The sequence below is a fragment of the Papaver somniferum genome, chromosome 3 (genome assembly GCF_003573695.1).
Source record: "Papaver somniferum cultivar HN1 chromosome 3, ASM357369v1, whole genome shotgun sequence".
Classification (NCBI taxonomy): Eukaryota; Viridiplantae; Streptophyta; class Magnoliopsida; order Ranunculales; family Papaveraceae; genus Papaver; species Papaver somniferum.
Genome location: NC_039360.1, coordinates 53247522 through 53268237, shown reverse-complemented (window position 1 = coordinate 53268237; position 20716 = coordinate 53247522). Strand labels below are relative to the sequence as shown.

The window sequence follows — 20716 nt, the reverse complement described above, 5'->3', positions numbered from 1 at the left end:
TTTTCCATCATTAAAGAATAAGAGAAGATAGAATTGGAAGTGTCTACCTACAAGTTTTTCTTTCTATTGTTTTGCTAAATCTAAGGTATGCACTTATACTTCATATCTACTTCATGTTGAATGTTTTCAGTTTGTAGAATATGTGATCCTAGAGCATGCATAGAACTATAAATCAGCATGAGGTATTAAGCATGTTCACATACAACATGGTGCATGATAAGGGAATTATGAGATTAGATTTACAAAGACAATACGTAAGGTCTCAGCCTTGGCAGTCGGTAAAGGTTTTACTGAATGAGACCGAAAAGAATAACCTCTGTTGAGGTCTACATTGTCGTAACTTTTAAGCATTTAAATATAAGTTCGGTGGCTTGGGTCTGTGAAGAATAAGTTGATCACTTAGGACCCATCCTTATGTGACTTTCAAAGTATCCAGATGTAATTTGTTTGGTTAGTTAGGGGATACGACATATGAAAAATGTATGACTAATGGAAATTTGAGGATTGTATTCAAGAATGAAAGCAAAGAATAGAATAAGATACATCAACATGCCTTTGTAGAATTATAGTTATGTTAATTAGCTATATCTATCTTCCTCTCTCATCCTAGAACATTAGACCAAATAAGTTATTATCAATGAAAATGTGTGATATATGAATTATTTAACACTCTTTAAATTCGCAGGATACTTAATCAAGCTGTGGATTTCAGATTACTCTCAGTTCCTTCAAGATGAAATAGAAAGTACCCCAGCTTCACCGTTACGCGCGTTTAACTCCCATACTCTTCCTGCGGATTGAGGATCAGGCAAAGGTATTTTTGCCTCTGAAATTTGAAAGAGGCTCGAACACTGTTGATGGACCGCACACAAAGAAAGCTCACCTTGATGAAATAAATTAAATGGAGGATAACGAAGCTGCTGAATGAGTTCCGCCTCACCACCTGAATATTAGATTGAATATTTAGTCAGTATTGTTATGGGTTTTATGTTTCCTTTGTTTTCACGCCATGCTTAGCAATTTTCTTATGCTCTACTATCAGGTTCAACACTTCAATACTAGGTTTTTTTGTTAAGGAAGTTTATACACCTTGGTTATGAAGGTCATTATTCGCAATGCAAGATGGTACTGTACAAGGGTGGCCTTAGTACCGCATCTCTTAAGCTGCCATACACTGCTCCGGGTTAGGGAAATTTTGTGGCGACTTACAGTGCTTATTCTTATTGGTGTAAGAGATATGCAATCCATTAAAGGACCCAAATTTATTTATTTATTTTGAATGTTGTTAAAGGACGCAGATGCACAAAAAGATTTTCTATTTTTATGTCAGTAAAATGAAAATAATTTGCAACCTCATTGACTGTGTCAATTGCGTTATCAAGGGATAAAACCCACGAAAGAAGGTCTGCATAGGTAAAAACTAATATGAAGGGCAGCTCTTTATTTTTTTTTAAGAGTGATATATTAATAAGTCAGGGAGGCGTTTGTTAGAATTATTAGTGTCTCACTCGCAGAAGTTTGTCTTTTAGAATTTGATTTATTGTTTTTCAGTACAGCCGTTAACATTCTTTTAAGCAGTGCCTAATGCTATCAGTCATCTAATCATATGACACTTAATAACTAACCCGTTGAGTTGTGCATCGTAGAGTTGCTAAGAAAACAACAACAATCAATAAATCCTCAGTATTTGTAAATCAAAACCTCTAACAGTTAAAATCAGTAAAAGAAGAAATTTTACTGGAACTGATATGATATTTTTAACCTCCTCTAAAGAGACATAATTTTTGAAGGTTTTTTTCTTTTTGAAGGTTTTTTTTTTTTGAAGGTTTTTTTTTGAAGTAAAGAAAGCCAAAAGAATAAGTCAAACTCTTATATAGACTATCTAATTCCACCGCTTAGGACAGTGTAGTTAACAAATATATGACGGTATCCACTGGACTTGCTCTAGGTCCAAAACGGATCGGTCCATGAAAAAATGATAGATCCAAAACGGATCGAAAAATAGCTGGCCCAGCGGTACCATATAGTTTTATTGCGTGTACCAGAGGGTTTTCACTTCTTTTCCCTTTTTCTTCTCGTGCAGCCGATTCGGGGAAGGAAAACAATCAAATTGTTGGGTTTCAGAGTTCCAGAAGGAATTAGGGTTTAGAAGTTGAACGAAACAATAACACCAGATCTTTGTATCGACTGAGATTCCATAATGGATGTGATTAAGACTCAGCAGATCTCGGCGAGGCCGATTGAGAAAGTGATAGTGCATCCATTAGTTCTTCTAAGTATTGTTGATAATTACAACAGAGTTGCTAAAGACACCAGGAAACGTGTTGTTGGTGTTCTTCTTGGTAGTTCTTTTAAAGGAACTGTTGATGTTACCAATAGCTATGCAGGTTTGATTCCAACTTATGTTGATTTTTCCCTCTATTTTTGCCCTAACTTTTTTGAATTTAGGTTTAGGAATATTAATGCTAGTAGATGTTCGAGTACTGGATTTAGGGTTACAGTAGGTTGCCTTTTGTTCGCTTGGCTGGGTTTTTGTCAGATCCAGCTTGTATGACGTTTCAGAGTAGAAAAATGATAGTGTGTGCGTAGATTTGGCTTGTTTTACAGTACTTAAATTCCTAATCCATGGTTTTGTTGATTATCTTAGTTAGATGTATGTTGTTGATTTTGCTAATGGTGTGGTAGTATAATAAATTTATGTTTATAATGTAGAATTAGGCAGAAGGAAACTATTTATACTTTGAAAAGGGTCAAATGATGGATCTATTTCTTCTATTAATATTGGGATAGAGGGAAAGGGAAGAATAAATGTTCTTGTGTTTGATTTCAGCTGTGATATCTAGAACTTTTGTTATTTGGAACTTGGGAACTTATTTTCAAACTGCAATTGGGGATTCTGTGATACCTAATCCATGATTCAGTCTTTTTTGGCTCCTTATGTTTCTCTTTTTGTTTTCATGATTTTCTTAGTTCTCATTTCGGACTGCAATGGGGGTTTCTGTGATGCCTTCCTTTTGTCATTGCTTTCCCATAAGTTCTTTTGTTTTCATCATTTTCCAGATAGTGCAAAGCTTCTAACTGTGTTTGTGTGGATAATTACAGTGCCTTAGTTCTGATTTTCCAATAATCTCACCTGCCTCTGCCATTTCACTCTTCTGTTTTAAAGCTTTTCCTCTCTCTCTCTCTCTTTTTTTGTGTGTGTGTTGTCATTTTCCCAGCACTGTATCCACAGAGGAAGGGAATTGATTTGTAAGGTGTCAGAAAGTGATTTATTGAGCACCTAGACATTGTATATCAAATTATTGGAAGATTGTTGTTTATTTATTTCTCTGTTAGTAATATTTCATACACATGATATCTGTAGTTGCTTACTTTTGCTCTACGTTTAACAATATTATTTCACTTTACACAGTGCCCTTTGAAGAAGATGACAGGGATCCCAGCATATGGTTTCTTGATCATAACTACCATGAATCTATGTTTTCCATGTTCAAGAGAATAAATGGTATTGTTTCTTTTCTCTCATGTGTAGACTGCACCTCGTATTCAGCTCTGATCATATTGATTGTTTTTTGTTTCAGCCAAGGAACATATTGTCGGTTGGTACAGCACTGGTCCAAAACTGCGTGAAAATGACCTTGATGTTCATGCATTATTCCATGAGTAAGATAATTCATCTATATCACCTGAGAAATGTTTTATTGAGGATGTTTTCTTTCTTCAATGTGGATTTATAATCAACTTTTTGTCTTCTTCTTGCTGTTTTAATGCATTCTCAATCAATATCTGGATTCTTAATAACGTATGCTTTTTTGCTCGTGATATTCCAGTTATGTTCCAAATCCTGTTTTGGTAATCATTGATGTGCAACCTAAAGAATTGGGAATTCCAACTAAAGCCTACTATGATATTGAAGAAGTCAAGGAGGTAAGCAAATTTAACTTGGACATGGGTACAGGGTGCCAGGTTTCTTTGTTGAAATATATGTATGCTTTTTTGACTAGCAATAATTTTATGAAAAGGACCAGAAAGCTAAGAAATTTGAACGTCGAAAAATGCCAAATAGAGCAAAACCACCTCATCCCAAATTATTATACCCAATCCTTGAACACAAGGATGGCAGGCACCCTATACCACGAGTTCAGAAATAGATGTTCGCCTTCGCTGTGAAAATATGGTATCTTTCAGCAGATATTGGTTATTTTGTTTTGCTATCAATCTTTTGTATTTGATTATGCTCGATCTATAATCTGATCTTGCAATGGTAACAGAACGCCACACAGAAAAGCCAGAAGGTTTTTGTACACGTGCAATCAGAAATTGCTGCTCATGAAGTTGAGGAAATTGGTAAGCTGACAATAGTTACTGTATTTAAACCTCTTATTTTCATCAAGGATCTTGAGAAAAAAGATACGGAGTAACTATTCTGGTTTTATAATTCAATCTCGTTCATTGCCTTTTTTTTATGGCTACAGGAGTGGAGCACTTGCTCAGGGATGTTAAGGATACTACCATTAGCACCCTTGCAACTGAGGTATTGCTTCTGTAAAGGGATCTCAGTTTTAAATTTATTTTATTTCATTAATGCTCTTGAAGCCCAGGAATGCATCCAACTTTTTGTATGGAATGGTTATTTTGAGCGTTTAAACTTTAAAGTCAGTCTTACTGTGTGGTAGAAAGGAAAGGAAACTATAGGACGAATATAATTAAATTCTGTGCTGGACAGGTTACGGGCAAACTTGCAGCTCTAAAGGGGCTAGATGCACGTCTTCGCGAGATTCGTGGTTATCTTGATCTTGTAATTGAGGGAAAACTCCCTTTGAATCATGAAATTCTGTACCATTTGCAGGTAAAAGCTTGTTTTCTTTTATTTTATCGTCTAGTACACTAGCATCCTAGAGTGTGAATGCTAAATTCCGGATAATAACCATTTAAACCTTTTCTGCAGGATGTGTTCAATCTTCTTCCTAATCTCAATGTGGCCGAGCTAATCAAGTCTTTTGCAGGTAATGGTTATCTTTGGTTTGTTTTTTGAATGTGGATACATCTTTCTGTTTCAGATTTTTGAAATATTTTTCCTTTTCCCTGGACAGTTAAAACAAATGACATGATGTTGGTGATTTATCTTTCTTCACTCATCAGAAGTGTAATTGCTTTACATAATCTGATAAACAACAAGGTAATAATCTCTATTCTCGTGGAATATGACATCCTTTTCGTCATGCATCCTTCCATAAGTTTGTCTCTTCTTGTTCTTTTCTGTAAAAGGATGTGTCTTAGCTTTTTAGTTTAACTCTCCTTTTAGCATTAGTTGTGATCAATTTATTTTGATTACTTCGTCACAAATATTAATATTATGGGGTTCATTACAGATGCTAAACAAAGAACACGAGAAAGCTGAAGATGCTAGTCCAGCAGCTATCCCAGCTGTAGCAGGGAGCTAAGAAACTGTAGCGATGATGTTCAGCCCGTGCGAAATGAATCTGCAACCATTTCAAGACCTCCATGCTTCTACAAGTAATTTATGTTAATATAGATTTTGCATGTTTCATTTTATGTGAATTTCGGATTGTTACTGTTTCCAAGTAATTTATGTTATTCAGAAACTCTAGAACTTTTTTTGGGTTTGCTCAATTACTATGAACGGTTGAGTTTTAGGATTTAAAGAGTTGGGTTTCAATCGTTTATATTTATTTTGTTCAAAGCAGATCGTCGATTGTTCAGTGGAGTCTTCTTGATCGTAACACGGTTAACTCATCTTTTTCTTCTAGGTCTGACTTAATTATGTCTAACCTTTTAAGATTTATTTTCCTTGATTTTGATATTCTGAGTTTCTGTATTTTGATTTATCCACTTGATGTGCTTGAGATGAGCTATTCTTTTGCTGTCAGTACTCGATATGGATTATGGACCTTCTTTCTGATTTAGTATCAGAACTAGCACTCTTCAGTTATTATTATTTTTCGAAGGCAGTTAGTGGTTGACACTTCTTGATTTAGTCTACTCTTAGCGCTTCAGGGAATAGCCTAAATAAGCCTGTTCTTTGAGGAGGTGAATGCTGTTCTCCCAGTTTTATTATTACTTTTCGGCTATTTGAACATTTTTTACGTGTTAACTTACCCTTTCCTCTTCAGTTGAAGCTCACTGGGTACATTTTTGCTTATAGATTTTAGAAAACTATTTGGTCGTATATACTATAATTGCTTGACCAGAAAAAAAATTTCCTTCAATTTTGATAGGACACATAAGAGACAGATCTAGCTGTTGAACATCATTTCTCAGAAAATGTTACTGAAGGTAATGCATCTCTGCATAATCAAATGAGATACTGTAGCCTCAGGTTGCATGACACCAACCGCAGGTGGTTTCTTGGTCCGCATCTACCTGATGAAAATATCAATAATGCAGCCTCGAGTTCAAGTCCTCAATAAGCTTGGCTGAAACTAACACTATCTTAACACCCTAAAAGAGAAACATGAGAATTTTCACGCCCAAGAGTTTTAGGTTCCATGTCAGCACAGCCAACTTGACATTGATGATCAAGGTTGTGTAACAGAAAATAGGGGCGCGTTCGGCTGACAGAGCCTTGTCTCACAGAGTCTCACAGGGTAACAACGATCGTTGGATCCTGATATCTGGACGGTTGAATTATTTTATAATGATCTGGTTTGTCGGGTTTTCCCATCCGTGACCCATTCTAACTTGGATATTTTCTAGATCCTCTTTTTTTTTTTTTTTATGGTAGTACGATTCATTCAAGTTCCTCTTCACTTTTCTCTGAGATAATTAATCCTAGAAGAGAGTTTGATTATCCTTTTTGAAGAACACTACCGTGATGGCTTTTTTTTTTTCTTTCTTATGAGCAGTTTGACCAATCAAGGAGTATTATTGCTTGATCAAACTTGGAGCATTAAAAATTCTATTAATTATAAGAAAATTTCAGACCCAAATCCTATAATTAAATCAAAACCCAAATTTAAAACATGATGATTAAACAAAATATCTAAAGTTTTACTATTGATTTTTGAAGTTTTTTGTTACAGAGGTTTTCATAGGACAATTTATGATACATCAGCAGAAAAACATAGATCAAAAAATTGAGCGTTACACTAAAGATTCATGTAAGATATGTTGGCATTTTCATATGACTCAATCTCTAGAGGTAAGATCTGGTGGTTTTAATTTCTTTTGTTGGATTACTTCTACAAATTCATCGTCATCTTCTCAATGACCTGAATGTGTTCTTCAAAGTCAATATTACTTTTGAGATTTGATCGAGTGTTATGTTTAGGGGATTCATGCTTCTGGAATTAATCTTGATTCAATTTTTAAGTCATTTAATCGGAAACAACAATATCAATTTCTTCTGAATTGAGACTTCTCTAGCAAATGATTAGAAAAGCAATGTCAGAGAAAGAAATCGTACAAAACAAGTGAGAGAGACTCTGTGAATCGGGAGATTTTTCTTTTCTAACTCACTAAATTTTTTGATGTTTTTCATCGACTTTTAACCAATCTTAGATCTTTATGCACATCAAAAACTAGATTTCTTAAAATTGCAACTTTTTCTCAAATCATAGACATTTCATATTACCATTCTGGAAGAAATTAAACTGGAATTTTAAATCTTTCTTGTTCATGTCAAACTAATTCCCTTTTTCTTTTTCTCTCACAGTGTTTACAGCCGATTTGATCCGAATGGCGTTTGCCATAGTATATGAAGTGGTACAAGCGTTTGCAGAAGTTGTTTATTTGCTCGTTGTAGCATTGTTGTCTCATATGATTATCATCAAAGTCCAGGAAAATGATTTGGTCAGCCGAGTTTCCACCGATCCAGAAGCAAACCCAGAGAAAAGAAGCCGAACAACCCGCGTCAAAAGTATTCAAAACTTCAAAAATCAAGGAAACAGTTACCATATTTTGCTCCTGCTCCTAATTTTCCTCGTAACGTCAATCTCCAGCTATACTCTTTTCATAATTATAGATAGCAAATTAAAACAGAATATACAATCTTTTCGGTATTATTCTGTAGAAGATTTTCAAACCCTAATCAACACTCAATATCATTATATATCCATATCCCTTTTAGTGTCTATTCACCAAACAACAGGAGTCAACCGCTTTCATCTTTCCACAATACTATGGCTGCGGAAAATGATCAATTTGCTTCAGATCTAGTTCAACAATTCAAGACAGCAACAATTGAACTAGGTGATTCTTCAGAGATAATCCAACATAACAATTAAGAGGAAACAACTAAGGAAAATGATCAATGGGATATCTGTTTGATAGGGAAACTGATCAATGAAGATACTATGGGGCTGAAGTTGATAGAAAATAATATTGGGTTCACATGGCCATTCCTTGCTGAAGATGATTTGCAAGTAATTGAAATTGATACCAACATAATGGTATTCAAGTTCAAAGATTTGGATACTCTTAACAAGATCTTTGTGACAAGACCATGGAGTATAACTGGGTATCTTGTAATGCTGCATCACTACAATCCAACTATCCCATATCAAGAACTGGATTGGACTAACCAAGCCTTATGGATCCAACTAAGGCATCTGCTGCTAGAAAACTTAAAGGTGGATACTGTAAGGAAAATGGGGGCTCTTATGGGAGAAGTTATTGTTGTTGATCCTGAAGATGTAATTCCAAAAGCTGGAGATCCTGTGAAAGTGTGTGTTATGCTTGATGTTAACAAACCATTAAGAAGGGGAGTCTTGGTTATGACTGAAGCAGGTTGCACAAGATGGATTAGATTCTTCTATGAAAAACAACCCAACAAGGTTTGTACTGACTGCTTTATCCTCAATCATAAGAAGGGTGTTTGCAAAGATGCTGCTGAATATCTGGATGCCCTGCATAAAAAAGCCCACTACTTTGGCACTAAAAAAATCCAAGGAAAATGCCAGATGACTGAACCAAGAGCTACAATTCAGATTCCTAAAAGAATCCATAGGAATAGTGTCAAGAAGACTCCTTTTGTTCCACCACAAGATGGTATAAAGATCAATGTACCAGCAATTATGACTATCACTGGAGCTGAAGATCAGGAAGAGGCAAGACTAGGCAAGAGGCAAAGAAATGAGGAAATCCCCAAGGAGCAGGACATGAGTACTGGATTAGCTGATAATCATATGGAGACAAAAACAACTTCAAAGGCCATTCATCAGGACAAACATGCTAAGAACACAAAAGGAGGGAAAAGGGTTTGCTCTAAACTAAATAACTACATTTTAAATCCTCATATCTACCTTTTATCTTTTGGTAAATTTTGCAACTGTTTTTCTATTAGTAAAATGCAGATATTATCTTGGAATGTCTGTGGGTTTGGTAATAAATATACTAGGTTGCATCTAAAAGATCTAGTTAGAGGCCAAAATCATGATATTATTTTTTTATCTGAAACCAAAAATAGGCTGTCTAAGATGAAAAGATACATAACTCCCTTAAAGTATCCCAATGTTTTTTTTCATGAAACAATAGGCCTTTCTGGTGGGTTGTGTCTTTTATGGAAAGATGGTGTTGACATGAAAGTTATGGACTGTCAGTATAATGCTATCAACTGTATTCTCAATATTGATGCTAGGACTGGAGAATCCTTATTCTCCTTTGTTTATGGAGCTTTGGATGAGGATATTAGAGATGCCCAATGGGATTATCTTATGAATATATCTAACCAACACCAGTTAGCTTGGCTGTCATAGGGGACCTAAATTTCATTCTCAGTCATGATGAAAAAGAGGGAGGAAATCTTGTTAATCAAATTGATATTGATAGGGCCAATAATATTCTCTCAATCTGTAGTCTCCATAGTATGTCTTACACAGGGAACCCATTTACTTGGTCAAATAGGAGACAAGGTCAAGATCTCATTCTAGAAAGACTAGATAGATGTGTTACCAACCTTGAGTGGCAACATAATTATCCAAAAGCTGATGTTTATCACCTCATTCCTATGGCCAGTGACCACTGCCCTATTCTCTTAACTACAACTAGAAATGAATCTAAAGTTTTTAAACATTTTAGGTTCAATAGAGCTTGGTTTAGAGATGCCACTTGTGAAGAAATCATTGAAAACAGCTGGAAAAATATGGAATGGGTTTCCCTGCTTTTAGACACTCCAAAGCTTTGACTGTTACTAAACATGATCTTATAAAATGGATCTACTGTGTCTTTGGTAATATATCTACTCAAATAAATAATCTGGAAACTACTCTGCATAATCTTTTAAATGCTAATCATGCTCCTAACTCTGCTGTTGTTGTGGATGTGCAATCTAAGCTTAAACACTGGTATGATATTGAGGAAGATTTCTGGAGGCAGAGAGGTAAGGAAGAAGCATTTAAATTTGGTGAAATAAATACTGCTTACTTTCATAATAAAACAAATTTTAGAAGGAAAAGAACCCAGATTGATACCATTCAAAATGACATGGGTATTTGGTTAACCGATAGAGCTGATATTGCTGCTAATTTGAAGAATCATTTCTCTAAAATGAGTAGAACTACTATGCCACCAAATCCTAGCTCTTATTTAGACTACATTATGCCTTGCATCTCTAATGAGGATAATAACATGTTAACTGTAATTCCAACACATGATGAGGTTAAGAATGTAGTTTTCAGTATGCAACCATGGACCACTCCAGGTCCTGATGGATTTCCACCTGGTTTTTACCATGAAATGTGGTCTACTGTTGGTGATGATACTGTCAGAATGGTCCAATCCTTCTTTAGAAGTAAACATTTGCTTAAACAAATCAATCATAATTTTTTCAGCCTTATTCCCAAAGTTAATAATCGTAAAACTGCTGTAGATTTTAGACCCATTAGCTTATGTAATGTTGCTTACAAAATCATCTCCAAACCGTTAGCTACTAGGTTAAAAGGCCTTCTTGATAGAATCATAACTCCTTTTCAATCAGCTTTTCTCTCTGGTAGATTAATAACTGATAACATTGTGATAGCCCATGAGTTAATTGACTCTATGAAACATTGTAAAGCTGAAAAAGGTTGGATTGCTATTAAACTTGATATGTCAAAGGCATTTGACAGAATTGAGTGGAGCTTCTTGTTGAATGTTCTATCTAGACTAAGATTCAGTGATGACTTTTGTAGTATGATTAATCAATGTCTATCTACAGTAAGCACTTCTGTATTGTTAAATGGTTCTCCTGGTGATACTTTCAATCCTCAAAGGGGTCTAAGACAAGGGGACCCCTCATCTCCCTACTTATTTATCATTGTTATGGACTCTTTCTCTAGAGCTCTAATGAATGCTGAAGAAATAGGAGGAATTCATGGTTACAAAGTAAACAAGAATGCTCCTTCTATCTCTCATTTGTTTTTTGCAGATGATTGTTTGCTTTTCACAAAAGCAAATTCAAAGGAAGCTAGGAATCTAAGTACCATCATTGATCAATTCAGCAGCTACTCTGGACAAGCTGTCAATTTTAGTAAGTCAGGCTTATCTTTTAGCTCTAAGGTCCCAAATCAGGTAAAGAATGAAGTAGCCAATATTTTGAAAATTAAAAAAATTAGCTTTAAATGATAAATATCTTGGTGTGCCTCTTCTCTTGCAGCAAAATAAAATGGAATCCTTCTCTAGTTTAATTGATAACAACTATGGTAGGCTTGTAGACTGGAAAGCTCACTTCTTGAATCAGCCTGAGAGAACTATTCTAATCCAGTATGTTTTATGCACCTTAGCAACTCACCAAATGGTTGTTTTCCAGATGCCTAAAAAGCTGACTGATAAGCTTGATACTATTCATATGAGGTTCTGGTGGAATAAGAAAGAGGGAAAAAAAGGTATGTACTTTAAAAAATGGAAAGAAATTGCTTTAGCTAAAGAATTAGGGGGACTGGGGATCAAACGGTCTGCTATTATGAACAAAGCCCTTTTAGCTAAATTGGCCTGGAGGTTGTTACAATCCCCAGATGCTTTATGGGTCAAGCTCATGAAAAGTAAATACTTTTTTGGGAGTAATCCCTTAACTGATATTTCTAATAGTTCAGGTTCTTGGATCTGGAAAGGTTTGCAGGAAGGATTAGAAATCATTAGGAAAAATGTTTGCTGGGAATTATGAGATGGTTCTAGAATTAAAATATGGAAAGGATTTTGGAAGAAGGATCTCCCACCAAGAATTCTAACATTTTTGTGGAAGTGCATTCAAGATTGTATTTCTACCAGGGATAAGATATGTAAGTACCTCTCTACTTGCCCTGATATCTGCCCGTTTTGTACTTTCTGCTAAGGAAGATTTCTAACATTTATTTTGTGACTGCCATGTCACAAAAGAAATTTGGAGAGCAACTGATCCTTCTCTTGCTTATTACATGGAGAATATTGTGTTACATGATTGGTTGGTGAGCAATTTCTTAACTGCAGCTAACACCACTACTATTCAAGTAGTTAATACAGATAAAATTGCTACCTGTTTATGGATTATATGGAAGGTGAGGCGTGCTTTATTATTTGATAATATACAAGTTAATGTTCAGGAAATTGCAGGGAGGATTAACAAGGAATTTAATTAATGGTTATCTCACATATCCATACATCATCCAATTAGTAATAATGATGTTGCAGAACCTACGTCCTGGGAATCTCCCAACCAAAGAGCTTTTAAGATCAACTTTGATGCTGCATTTTATAAAGAAACATGAATTACTGGACTTCGTCTAATTTGGTGTGGTTTTGCAGGAATCTGCCATGAAATTAGATGCATTCCCACAACAACAGTAGATGCAGAACAGGCCGAAGCCTGACGTTACTAGAAGCAATCAAATGGGCAAAGGAAATAGAACTAAAAGAAGTCCACTTTGAGGGTGGGCAAAGGAAATAGAGCTAAAAGAAGTCCACTTTGAGGGTGACTGTAACAATGTGGTGATGGCTGTCAATGGTCACAAAAAAGCAGTTCACTGGACCAATAACAATATCATTGAAGATTGCATTTATTTACTTAGACACTTTGAGTTTTGGTCATGTTCTTTTGTTAAAAGAACAATTAATAATGCAGCACATGTAGCTGCAAAGTTCTGAGTTACCTGTCAAAACAGATTGGAACAACTCATATCCTACGGGTATTGAGAAATGTATTCAAGCAGATAAAACTGCGCTTTAATCATCAATGCAACCCACTTTCGTATTAAAAAAAAACAAAAAATCGTACAATTTTTTTCACGTGGGTCATGGGCAACCCGGATTACCTAGATAATTACAAAATAATCTCGTCCGTTTAGATATCAGGATCCAACGACCACCGTTACCCTGTGAGACTGTGAGATAAAGCCCTGTCACCCGAACGCGTCCCAAGAAAATATAATGAGACATACTACGAAGAGTTTGCTATACATATATAATACAAACTAAAAAAACAAACTTAGGAATTAGTCATCATACAACCCTAGATGATGAATAAAAACTAAATAGTTGAGAGTTTGTGGTTATGACATCAGACAACCGTAGATGAGGCAATGGATACAATGGAATACTTGAGGAAAACCTGAAACATAACCATGGAATAGTAGCTCTCTATCCCTCTCTTCTCCAGCTGTTTCTGTCACACAGTTGAAATCATGGACAGAGGATTCGTCTTCTTTTTTTTTTAATAAAAACGCTTCATTCTCTCCCTCTGTAGATAAGGCATAATAGAAACAAAATCAGAGCCGCGAGTTTGACACTTCACTATCCTGAAAGCTATATACAAAATGCTCTATACTGTACATAAATTTAATCTGAATTTTTGACGAGAGCTATAGAAAGTTATTTAAGTGCATAAAACACCAAAGTTCTTACCAGACACTCCTCACGCAACTTAGACCCCCCAAGTAGGAGGTATCGCTTGGAAAGTGAGCACTGCACGCCGTTGTTCAGGATTCCCCCACGCCTTGGCCAGACCATCCTTGAGCTTCTCGCCAAGTAACTCTATAAGCCTTGTTCTCATGGGCTCTGGTGCTATCTTGTTCTTGTATATCACTAAAACATGTGCCTGAAAAATAACACAAGCAGTCAGAGAAGCCCTGCTGAAATTGGGAACAGTAACTTAAATCATCTCCCAATCAAGGTAAAAGAGACGACGACCTTCTTGACTGAATCCATGCTTTGCCAAACACCGTCTCTACGTTCCAGGACTGCCGTTGGCAGGTTGAAGATGCGAGGAACCTTACCTTGGATTTGCTTCCAGTGCAAATCTCCAGTCCCCATGATTTGCTTCCGTATCTCCACATCATGGTAATCGAGTACAACTGCTCTTGCTAAAATCCGAAATGCTGCCTGAAGATTCAAGCAAATAAATAAAAAATCCAAGATAGAAGCAAACCGACAATTGACCACTTTATAAAGTGAAACACAGACAACTAACATTTGAAACATGAATGTAACTGCTCTTTAATTTCCAACATTTATTACAGTAATGCTAATATGTATCAAAATAAAAGGTCATAAGTTTCATATTGCTGAACATGACGGTCTGGGAAGGTAAATAATTCACGTTTTTCCTGATGCTTGATCGTACGTCCAGGAGAAATCAAACATAAGCAAGATGTGTTATATATAAATAATTGATCTTTAACTTAAAAAGAACACATCAGACCTTGTTGTCAGCCAAACTCCGTACAGCAACAACTCCAGAACCGGAAGGTGCAAGAGGGCCCCAAAACGTTGCAATGCAGGATTCGGCTGCAGGTGTATATTCGAGCATTTTGTGCCATCCCCCGGAATCTTGGTCTTCAAAGAACTCATCTGCCAACTGTGTTGCTCAAGTCTCGCCTGGAAGATGTTTACAACAGGCAGGGCAAGAGAATTCCATTGGGTTTACAACAACCAATCATAATCTGAAGATGTTTTAAAATGGGGAAGAGTGCTAAGAAGGGGATTGATGTTCATGTGTGTGGCTACATAAAAAGAGCTACGTGCAAGAGAAACAGATTAGGTTTTTAAAAGGCATTTAACCTGGATGCATAACAGAAACCAATTAACCTGTTGGTACCTTGCGTATAACTGTCGGTAAATTGTAAAGGGTGTGATGAACAGTATAACTGAAAAATGGAGTAAGGAAAATTTAGGGAAGGCATTTCACCTGCATATATCCAGCAGTATGTTCTGCGCGTTTTGGTTGTCGTACTTCTGTCTTCATCTTTTAGCTTATCAAGATATGTAAGCACCTCCATGACCTTTGGTATGCCATGAACTTGTAAGAGGTTAAGGAACTCGAATGTTTCCTAAAATCAACAAAAGCATTTTGCAATAAGAAAAACATATTGATTAGCTCCCATTAAAGTTGAACTTACGGACACAGAAAATTTAACATTGCACTGACGACTGTATGTACAGATTGAAGTTTCAGGAAGTCCTTTACTTGAATATCATAAAAGTAAGTGTAACAAACTAACTCAGAGAAGAAGGAAATAAGGTTACCATCTTATTTTATAAAAAATGTATGCATGGACAAGTTGATGAAGCTAAATAACCTTACAAATTATGGAGACGTACAGGTAAAGTATAAAAAGCTTATTCAACCCTTGATGAAAAGGGTGAGATACCTAGAGTTAGCATGTGGCTTCACAAGGTGAGAAGGAGACTAGATTGTCAAGGCATGGGAATGTAGGCTACCATTGATCATATGGTTTGGTTTTAAAAAGCCATTGCAAGTTAAGGCTAAAATCGGTAACAATCTTCCTCGGAGCTGAAGCAAAAATCAGGGAGACACCATCGAAGTGGAGTGCTTAAAAGAAAGTTAATGGGGATGAACACTAGACTTTAATGATTATTTAAATGACAAAAGAACATTCTGAACATTTTACTGTGACTTACCATTTCAAACCCATATTTTGCGTCAATGAGCAACATCACTGCGTCTGCATACTTTGCAGCATCAATCATGCCATTCATATTATTGGGACACTCCACAAACTGTATCCGTCTCCGGTTACCAAGCAACAACAAGAAATTGAATCAATGGGATAGATTACACGATGTATGTCTACCACTGGTTTACTACCACTACGTAGAGAAAGAAAATAAAAGTGAAGGCTAAATATACCTGATCCCATTATAATGTTATCTCCTACTTTGGCATGATTTTTTGCAGTATAATACTTGATTAAATAATCAATCAACAAAGATTTCCCAACCTAGAACACAAAAACGAACCCAAATGTTAAAGACCAGAAGGGGTGAAATTCCCCGGACATTGTAATTTATGTCAACGTACCAGTGATACCACCTACCAGCCTGAATCTATACTAACATGCTCTGCGATGTTGAACCTAAGCAAAAAGAGGATGTTGAAACCAGTAGGTGACCAGGCACATATAGGCCATCGTCCTGTGGTCAGCACAACATGGTACCGGTTCCCACAGACCAGCCAAACATGACCAGCAATAGCGCAAGGCAAAAAATCTAGTAACTACAACTGTTGATCGGCGTTTGAAATATTTTTTTATACTAACATGCTCTGCGATGTTGAACCTAAGCAAAAAAAATCTAGTAAGACGTATTAATGAATACAACCACATCATAAAACTCACCAAAAGTAAGTGCCACTACTCAGATTAAGGTATGTAAATGGTATGTCAAGCCGCTGATCAAAAAAATAAAATATGTCATGACAAAAAAAAAAAAATCAAAGTCAACGACATAATGCATTCAAATCACAGGTTCCACAACCAAGAATTGTAATTCCAAATACTGGGTTAAGATATAAAAAAATGTATAAGTAGCAAGATAGGTATGTAATGTCCAAAGATAAAACAAAATAGAGAATGTGAACATCATATAATAGGAGTTTAGCTTTAAAAAATATTTCAAACGCTTTGGCGATCAACAGTTGTAGTTCCAGATAGCGGGTTCAGATGTAAGATTTAACATGCCCAAGGAACAGATGGAGTGCGTATAAGGTGCATCAAAACATGAGCATGGTAGCTCTACCTTCGATGAAAGTCTCCCCCCCTCTCTAGGCAATAGGCATAAAAATAGCTATACTTCTTCAATTGATAAATAATATAAAGATAAAACCTCAAATAGGGGTATTCTCCTCATAGCAAACTCTAGGAAAGAGAGATCCTGTATATAGTGACGTATAACTGGATACGCAAATGTAACGGAATAGCTACATTCCGTCGAGTTTCTCACACATAGTTCCAGAACTGATGTATAACTCCACAAAAATGGGGTGAGATGTAAAATCAACAACATAATAACATTCACAATTAATAATTCTCACTCATATGCCATTAAAATCACTATGTGCCATTCATAGCACAAAATTACAGATAAAGAACACGTGCTCAGAATATCAGATTATTATATTGGACTCATTATGTTGATCACCCAATGAAGATTGAGAAAAAAGTTCTAAAATCATGTACAAGAAAGCAAACAACTAACAAGTCTCACAACTGACCTGATACTGCAGATTCTTCGAGACAAGTTTTTGGAGGGGCAAAAACTCATGACAGTAAAAGTAATAATTGGCATATCTGTCTAGCAATACAACTGTAGATCCCCTGCAACTCAAAGATATCGTGAAAGCTCACAACTGCTGTAACTGGCGGTTCACAAACCATTCAAACTTCATATTCAACCACTCTCTGTCTTCCTTGAATCCATTTCTTCAACAAATAACTGCTATCACATAGCATATTGTGAATGTGATGCTCTAGATGCCATGTTAGCAACCTGAGCTTGCATCTGTGCAGCTCTAACCTTAGAAGCTGTAGCACGATGAAAGAATTGCTCACGAGATAAAGCTCTAACATTCTTCAGATAGTGATCAAATGCTATAGACCCTTCTTGAAAAGCCTTATCCAATGAGTAAATCACATCTTCAATAGCTAAATCTGCTGCCGTGCAATCAAGCATTTGTTTCGATAGAGCATCAACAGGTTCAAAAACTTGATCAACATTCAAATTCCCTTTATTGATTTTCACTTTGACTTGATTCTCTTTTACCCAACCCTCCAAAACATCAGTATTCATTAAAACCATTTGTAACTGTTGTTCTAATCCTTCTTTCTCTTGTTGCATTTCTCTCACCCCTTTTGATAACTGTTCCTCTCTCTGTCTCAACATACCTTGTGCATTAAACAGTCCTTCCATTTCAACTTCTCTGTTTTTCCTCAATGTGGCTATATCTCCATGTAGACTCTCCAACAACTTACTAATAGCATTCTTCTTATAAATCTCAACTGGATCATCAGTCCGATGATTCATATTCTGAGAAGGGGAGACTCCATAAGGCGATTGATCATAAGCCCCCCTAGGTGGAATTGCAGGTCTACCCGAATTGGATTGAATCCTCATACTCTCAGTATTAGGGTTTTGTTGTTGGCGAGTAAACAAGGGTGGATCAAGACCAAAAAGGCCACTAAGTTCTTTAATGACATCACAAAGAGTAGAACTAGGGTAAACCCAAGACTGTAACAGGGGCGTGGAGACCAAACCGGAGGGATTAACATAAGCATGAGGTCTTTTAATGATCATATCACGAGTAGGATTAACATAAATACAAGGTGGATGACGAGGATAAGTTTCCATTAACCAAATCACAATAGGTATATTGTAAGTAACATTCATATAAATCATTGGAATTGTACCTTGTGCTTGTAACAGATTCACTGTTCTACCATCTGTATGATTAAATACTGCTGTTTTGGGTTGTAGAGATGGATATGATTCGATCAAAGATACCAGGTGTTGACGGATTAACCATTTTGAATCTTCTGTGTATTGTGAAGCTGATGGACCTCGTTGGGATAAGACGGTGGATAGGAATTGTTGAGTTGATTGATGCGGAACCATTCTTCTTTCAGTTGTAGCGGAAGAGGTGTAGATCGGAGTTGGACAAACCCTATAGAGAGAGGATAGAGAAAAATCAAATTAATATTAAAAACCTACAAAAATCAATTAATATCACCAAAATCTCTTCTTACTAGCAGATACCTTAAATTTCAACTGAAATCAACAAAAATAAGATGAAGATATTGCATGGATTTGCTCCAGTATGGGAAGATTAAGTTGTGGTTCACCGAATCACTATTGCTGCTCGAGAAGGAGAAGGTATACTGAGAAGATGTTCCAAGGAATTGAATATGTGGAAGAAGAAACCAACCGCACAGATATTTTCTTCTGTGTTTGTAGGTGGAGAAGAGGAGACGGATCGGAAAAAGAAGAACAAAGTAAGAAAGCTAGGTTTTATGCGATCCAACGTCCAGTGATATCTCAACGGCTCTGGACAGCTTAGGTTCGGAGGTGTAATCGAACGAAGGTTTGAAAAACACCCGTTTTTTAACACGGTCACACCAAGGTTTGAAAAACAGTTATAACGGTCACACTCATATACCGTGACCGTGAGGGTCCCCGAATCCCGTGCCTATATAAAGCCGATAAATAGGAAATAACGGTAATTTTTTATGACTGTTTTTCCGTTTTCACACAAGTTATAACTGTTTTTCTAAAATTGAATTTTACGTTTTTTGCTTCTAAATAACATTTTAAAGCAAGTTTTTTAGACCATTTTTTCCGTTTTTACGTCAATTATAACCGTCTTTATAGAAAAAGAATTTAAAAATATTTTTTTACAATTTTTTATTTTTTAAATTAAAAATTAATAAATTACAATAAATTTTTTGAAAATAAAAGAATAAAATAACAATATATAAAAAAATGTTGTAACAGCGTTATTAGACCCGTTATAAATGTTTTCACGCACGTTATAACTGTTAGATAGGAATTTCAGATCATAACTCTTTTTATTTTCTATTTAACTGTTATAACGCTCGTTATTTTAAAATAACATATAAAAAACGCGTTTTTTTTTTCCTAAATAACATGTTTTTTGCCCGAAAGGTGTTCACACCCGACAAAGCGCGGTATAACAGTCACACCCAGTCGCCGTGACCTGAGGTGTGACCCGTTTTTCAAACCTTGGGTCACACCCATATACCGTGGCCGTGAGGGTCCCCGAACCTCGTGCCTATATAAAGCCGATAAATAGGAAATAACGTCAGTTTTTTAGGACCGTTTTTCCGTTTTCACACATGTTATACCTGTTATTCTAAAATTGAATTTTACGTTTTTTGCTTCTAAATAACATTTTAATGTGAGTTTTTTAGATCATTTTTTCCGTTTTCACGCCAGTTATAACCGTTTTTATAGAAAAAGAATTTGAAAATATTTTTTTACAATTTTTTATTTTTTAAATTAAAGATTAAAAAATTACAATAAAAACTTTGAAAATAAAAGAATAAAATAACAATATATAAAAAATGTTGTAACGACATTATTAGACCCCTTATAACTGTTTTCACGCACGTTGTAACCGTTAGATAGGAATTTCATATCACAATTCTTTTCTATTTTCTATTTAACTGTTAAACGCCCGTTATTTTAAAATAACGTATAAAAAACGCATTTTTTCCTAAATAACATGTTTTTTGCCCGAAACGTGTTCACACCCGTCAAAACGCGTTATAACGGTCACACACAGTGGTCGTGACCTGAGACGTGACCCGTTTTTCAAACCTTGAGTCGAACCATTCTTCGCTTGACTGTATTTGATATCGTAGAGGTGGTGGTACTTGGGCGTTTAGAATGTGGACTCAAGAGGCGCGTGGACTTACTTAGCCCTAGTGTTAACAATATATATTGCGCGCTTGTTTTATAGACGGAAGTAAGTTGGACAGGTGTGTCAACTATAAAA

The 20716-nt window shown here is 35.9% G+C and overlaps 2 protein-coding genes across 7 annotated transcripts; one reads left to right on the top strand and one right to left on the bottom strand.

Annotated features, from left to right (window-relative positions):
* The first annotated feature begins 2009 nt into the window (after nt 1-2009).
* On the top strand, nt 2010-5824 carry LOC113356160 (26S proteasome non-ATPase regulatory subunit 7 homolog A-like). Its single transcript, XM_026599204.1, has 10 exons — nt 2010-2387; nt 3413-3505; nt 3582-3663; nt 3831-3927; nt 4272-4347; nt 4476-4534; nt 4727-4849; nt 4949-5006; nt 5094-5179; nt 5373-5824. The coding sequence occupies exons 1-10, from the start codon at nt 2201-2203 to the stop codon at nt 5442-5444; spliced, it is 933 nt and encodes a 310-aa protein (XP_026454989.1). The 5' UTR covers nt 2010-2200; the 3' UTR covers nt 5445-5824.
* A 7522-nt stretch (nt 5825-13346) lies between these two features.
* Nucleotides 13347-19211, bottom strand: LOC113356159 (protein ELC-like). 6 transcript variants are annotated; one of them, XM_026599201.1, is made up of 9 exons: nt 18958-19193; nt 17420-18865; nt 16545-16597; nt 16058-16148; nt 15829-15927; nt 14609-15236; nt 14098-14289; nt 13813-14005; nt 13347-13648 (listed from the first exon to the last, which is right to left on the bottom strand). In XM_026599201.1, the coding sequence occupies exon 2, from the start codon at nt 18814-18816 to the stop codon at nt 17647-17649; it is 1170 nt and encodes a 389-aa protein (XP_026454986.1). In that variant the 5' UTR covers nt 18817-18865; nt 18958-19193; the 3' UTR covers nt 13347-13648; nt 13813-14005; nt 14098-14289; nt 14609-15236; nt 15829-15927; nt 16058-16148; nt 16545-16597; nt 17420-17646. The 6 variants fall into 6 exon arrangements, with proteins under 6 accessions (XP_026454986.1, XP_026454985.1, XP_026454984.1 ...); XM_026599200.1 differs by lacking the exon at nt 16545-16597 and having other exon boundaries at nt 14609-14967; nt 15095-15236; XM_026599199.1 differs by lacking the exon at nt 16545-16597 and having other exon boundaries at nt 14609-14849; nt 15095-15236.
* Between the last annotated feature and the right edge of the window lie 1505 nt (nt 19212-20716).

Bases quoted from the DNA above. Each gene is read 5' to 3' on its own strand.
- LOC113356159 (XM_026599202.1), bottom strand. From the start codon at position 18,816: ATGGTTCCGCATCAATCAACTCAACAATTCCTATCCACCGTCTTATCC.
- LOC113356160 (XM_026599204.1), top strand. From the start codon at position 2,201: ATGGATGTGATTAAGACTCAGCAGATCTCGGCGAGGCCGATTGAGAAA. The intron at 4,535-4,726 runs GTATTGCTTCTG...TGTGCTGGACAG, and splicing joins TTAGCACCCTTGCAACTGAG to GTTACGGGCAAACTTGCAGC. The intron at 5,180-5,372 runs GTAATAATCTCT...GGTTCATTACAG, and splicing joins ATAATCTGATAAACAACAAG to ATGCTAAACAAAGAACACGA.